Source organism: Chenopodium quinoa, unplaced genomic scaffold (assembly GCF_001683475.1).
Source record: "Chenopodium quinoa cultivar QQ74 unplaced genomic scaffold, ASM168347v1, whole genome shotgun sequence".
Taxonomy (NCBI): domain Eukaryota; kingdom Viridiplantae; phylum Streptophyta; class Magnoliopsida; order Caryophyllales; family Amaranthaceae; genus Chenopodium; species Chenopodium quinoa.
In genome coordinates this window covers 4,819,210-4,823,583 of record NW_018742815.1, presented here as the reverse complement: position 1 = coordinate 4,823,583, position 4,374 = coordinate 4,819,210, and the positions used below count along the sequence as shown (strand labels likewise).

General features: G+C 31.4%; 1 protein-coding gene and 1 long non-coding RNA gene across 2 annotated transcripts; one reads left to right on the top strand and one right to left on the bottom strand.

Annotated features, from left to right (window-relative positions):
* Positions 1 to 327: 327 nt before the first annotated feature.
* LOC110725843 lies at positions 328 to 2,643 on the bottom strand. The gene is made up of 2 exons (XR_002512239.1): positions 2,421 to 2,643; positions 328 to 848 (listed from the first exon to the last, which is right to left on the bottom strand). It is a non-coding gene; the product is annotated as an uncharacterized LOC110725843 (long non-coding RNA).
* A 200-nt stretch (positions 2,644 to 2,843) lies between these two features.
* LOC110725502 lies at positions 2,844 to 4,125 on the top strand. The gene is made up of 2 exons (XM_021904970.1): positions 2,844 to 3,147; positions 3,248 to 4,125. Exons 1-2 carry the CDS (start codon positions 2,844 to 2,846, stop codon positions 3,313 to 3,315), a joined length of 372 nt encoding a protein of 123 aa, XP_021760662.1. The 3' UTR covers positions 3,316 to 4,125.
* The last annotated feature ends 249 nt before the right edge of the window (positions 4,126 to 4,374 follow it).

The window sequence follows — 4,374 nt, the reverse complement described above, 5'->3', positions numbered from 1 at the left end:
TGTGTGTCTTTGATAATTGCCTTAGTCGTTATCACGGTGGCGGTAATGTCTTAGATATTCCTATTTAAAGTTTTATACAGGGAAAAACAGGTATTTCAAAAGAAAGGAATTTCTAGGGTGTTACAGTTTTGGTTTGTGCAAAGAGGTGAGTTTGGTGTACTTAGTTTAGGAGATAATCTTGTTAGAAATCAAAATTAAAGCAAACTATGTCAAAAGTAAATAATAATTAATCCAAAGTAAATTTAAAAAATGCTAAACAGTTTCTCAAACTATCATTTAAGTAAATAATTTCACTTTTAGAGTAGTTAATATTTACTCAAATGAAAATTAGAAAAACTCAAAAGTATATAAAAATAATAATTACATTACAATGGTTCGAGGCGTTAGAAGAACCTACGTAGGATTCGAACCCACATCTTTTGTGCACTTGCACAATGCTCTACATATTAAGCTAGTAGGCTATTATAGAGTAAGAATAATTAGTTGACACAACTGAGCGTTTTTTATTTTCTAAGCTATATACTGAAAAATCACAAAAGTAAATAAAAATACTCAAAAGTAAATAAGAAAATATTAATTACTATCCTATTATATATGCAGAAAGGACCATGTTCACAATGAGAAGGGTCATGTTGAAAAAGAAGATAAAATCAAAAAATGAAAATCAAAGCAGCAGTTGCAACAACAGCCTTGGCAGGGCAAAAGTAGCAGCTGAAGTAGCAAGCCATGGCAGGACAGCAGCTGCAGCAGCAGGCCATGTCGGGGCAACAGCTGCAGCAGCAACCTTGGCAGCATTGGTAGAGCAGCAGCTACAGGCTTGGCAGGGCCTCCAGAGCAGCAGCTGCAGCCTACCAATTGAGCTACTAGGTTAGTGACAAAAAAGAGTCTTGCAAATCAAGGCAGCCTAAAGAATTGAGTGTGTAAATAAAACATCCGTATGTATTAAATAAAAATTATTCAAAAGTAAACCAAACAATCTAAAAGGTAAACACAATAATCAATAAAGTGTATGTACACTCGCTAGGGATTTTAGATCGTTCTTACTTGTTCAGATAGCTAAGTTGTTTAGTTCATTTACGCATATGCAATTCCCTGTATCTGCAGACTGCTATTCTTGTAATATAGCTTAATCTGCAATTCCCTATATCTGCTCTTTATACAGTCTTCTCAAATAAGACTATATAACTCAATATCAATATAGTTTGCTGCTACTCTTGTAATATAGTATGTAATACATATTGTACAAGAGCAGCAGTATGTAGTATAGCTCAGTCTACTTGTTATAGAAGTGTGAAGCGGGATGACATCCATCTCCGCACCTATGTCAATAATAAACACCAGAAGTAAGAGGAAAGGGAGCCTTATCAACACTAGTAAGAGCTCAAATTTTAGAAAATTATTTTGTTATAGACTTATAGTCTATTCAATGAAACAAGGAATAAATGAACAAATTCTCAAGCACCGAATCACAATTAGAATCAAAAATAAAATAAATAATTGCCACATTGTATGCCATCATCTACCCATAAGTGCAATATAACACCTATACTAGCTACCATAGAAACGCTTAGAAATGTTTAGTACATCGATATCAAAATCTCATTAAGTTCCAAAATACAACAAAAAGACATAGAAATGCTTGCAAATAGCTTAATCCAACTTTCAGAACGGTTTATACATACAATGCCATACCCAAAATAAATAAAAAATTATAAAAAGTAAAGCAAACTAAATAAAAGGTAAATAATAAGAATTTAAAAGCAAAAAACAAAGAAAATTGAAACATAATCAAAAGACACACATAATACAATTTTCATGAAAATTCAAAGACAAGCATCAAAACATAATCCAGATTAAAAAAATCCAATAATACAAAGCTAAGCGTCTCAACTAAAAAAATCAATGGAAATCAAGTAAAAAACGAAAACCCTAACCAAACCAAAACACTAGAAATTAAATTGAGTAAACAACAATAAGCTATAATATCATAAAACTATTCAGAATTAAAAAATAAATAAAAAACGATTCAGAATTAAAAAATTCAACCAGAAATCTAATTAAGAAAATCCACAATTCGAAGAATATTAAATTCAGTAAACTCAATTGAAATCTCAAGAAATTCAATAATCAAAGTTGTACAAAAATTACGGATTTACCTTAGTTGTATATTGTTGGAGAAAAATTCTCCACAAAGAGGGGTAAAACTTCAATTAAAGAAGATGCAATAATTAAGCAGAAATAGTATAAAAAGCTTCAAATTTTCGACCATATAATCTGATTAAAAAATGCAAACACACAAATTAGTCAAACAAAAAATAGCTAAAACCCTAGATTCAAACTCGAATTAATCAAAACCAAATTGAGCAAACTTTAACTGAATCGAGAAAATTAAACAAACTAATAAATCGAAATTTACATACCTTAACAGGAAAATGCGAGAAATTGATGAACAAAACGGAAGAAATCGAAGAGCGTATCAAAGAAAATCGCTTCACAGAGAGTTTAGAGGAAGAGAGAGAAAATCTAAAGAAAACAGAGAGAGGAAAAAAAAGAAACGGAGGAAATCCTAGGTAGTCATTCAAAGCGAATTATTACGATAATACCCTTAATGAAGCGGGTCTAATGTAGACCGTCTGATGAGTCGTGATCAACAGTGCAGATAGGTTCTTAGTTCCTATTATTCAACATAGTTCTCACATGATATATATATATATATATATATATTTTATCCCTATGTATATTACTCTTTCCGGTTTATAATAATTACAACACTCTGACTATTGCACTATAAATATGCTTACTTTGACCATATTTTTTGTGAGGTCCTAAAATGGATAAGAAATATGCGGCTTCAAGTAGGACGATCAAATTCAAGTAATATAGATATAAGAGAATTTTCAGAGTGGATATTAAAAATTGGAGATGGCACGGTAGGAGAGCCAAATGATGGTGAAGGTACTATAGAAATTCCTGATGACAATCTGATAAAGGAAGCAACAAATTCGATCGAAGCAATTGTCGATAGTACTTATCCATCTATTCTTCAGAATTTGTGGGATCCAAAATACTTTCAAGAGAGAGCAATTCTAGCACCAACTCACGAAAATGTTGAAGCTATAAATGATTATATGTTATCTATAATGCCAGGTGAAGATAAAGTTTAAATTATTACTTTCTTATAAATGATTACTTCTTAATTTAATATATAAGATTTTTGTTGACTATTACTAGCTATCTTTAATGCTAGGTGAAGAAATAGAGTACTTGATTTCTGACAGCATATGTCAAGCAGATACAACCATGGGAATTGAATAATTTTATCCACCCGAGTTCCTAAACACCATTAGATGCTCCGGTTTGCCAAATCACCGGCTAAGATTGAAGGTTGGTGTTCCTGTCATGCTTCTCAGAAATATTGATCAGTCTTCTTGCTTGTGTAATGGTACCCGATTGGTGATAACTCAGCTAGGAAAGTATGTTGTTTAAGCCAAAATAATTTCAAGTAGTAACATTGGGCATAAAGTGTTCATTCCTAGACCGGTCCTAAGCCCATCGGATACTACCGCTTTGCCAATTAAGCTTCAACGTAGACAATTTCCATTGGTAGTTTGTTTTTCTATGACGATAAATAAAAGCCAAGGTCAATCACTCTCACATGTTGGTTTATATCTTCCAAGACCGGTTTTTAGTCATGGTCAACTTTATGTTGCAATCTCCAGAGTTACAAACAAGAAAGGTTTGAAGGTTCTAATATGTGATAAGGACTGAAATATTGCTAACACTACAAACAATGTAGTATACAAAGAAGTATTTCAAAATTTGCCATGAGAAGGTATTACTCAACACTACTTAATAAATAAATTAATATTCATCATTTGCTAACGTTGTTTAAAATCTACATTGTTAAACTCTCTAACTTTTTTTGTAATCAATTTTTACATTGCATTGCTACAATTCATGGACTTTTATTAATCCCCAACAAATGGACGAAGTAGGTAGAAATTGAAAGGCATTAAGTACTTTAATTAGATTTTTGTGGTTAGATTCGAATAATTTAACTTTTATTCAAATATTGTATGTGTTGGTCTGGAGCTTAAATTGATTTGTTTGTGATATTTTTTTCTTCGTATAAGACAATTATTTATTGCATGATTACTTATATGATCAGGGAGCAAGAAGTTTTAACAAAAACACTTCTACAACGACATATCATTCACACTATACAGTTGATGATAGTTTTGTTTCATATTTTTATTACTCATAAATTGGATTAATATCGCATATTATTAGTTAATCTTATTTAATATTATAAGCCATGCATCGCACGGGCATTGTACTAGATGTTCCTAATTATAGGGAATATTTCAAGCATTA

What these genes read in the sequence shown, in the direction of transcription:
- LOC110725502 (XM_021904970.1), top strand. Translation starts at nt 2,844, where the DNA reads ATGCGGCTTCAAGTAGGACGATCAAATTCAAGTAATATAGATATAAGA. An exon ending in TATGTTATCTATAATGCCAG is followed by an intron (nt 3,148 to 3,247) that starts GTGAAGATAAAG and finishes CTTTAATGCTAG; the next exon opens with GTGAAGAAATAGAGTACTTG.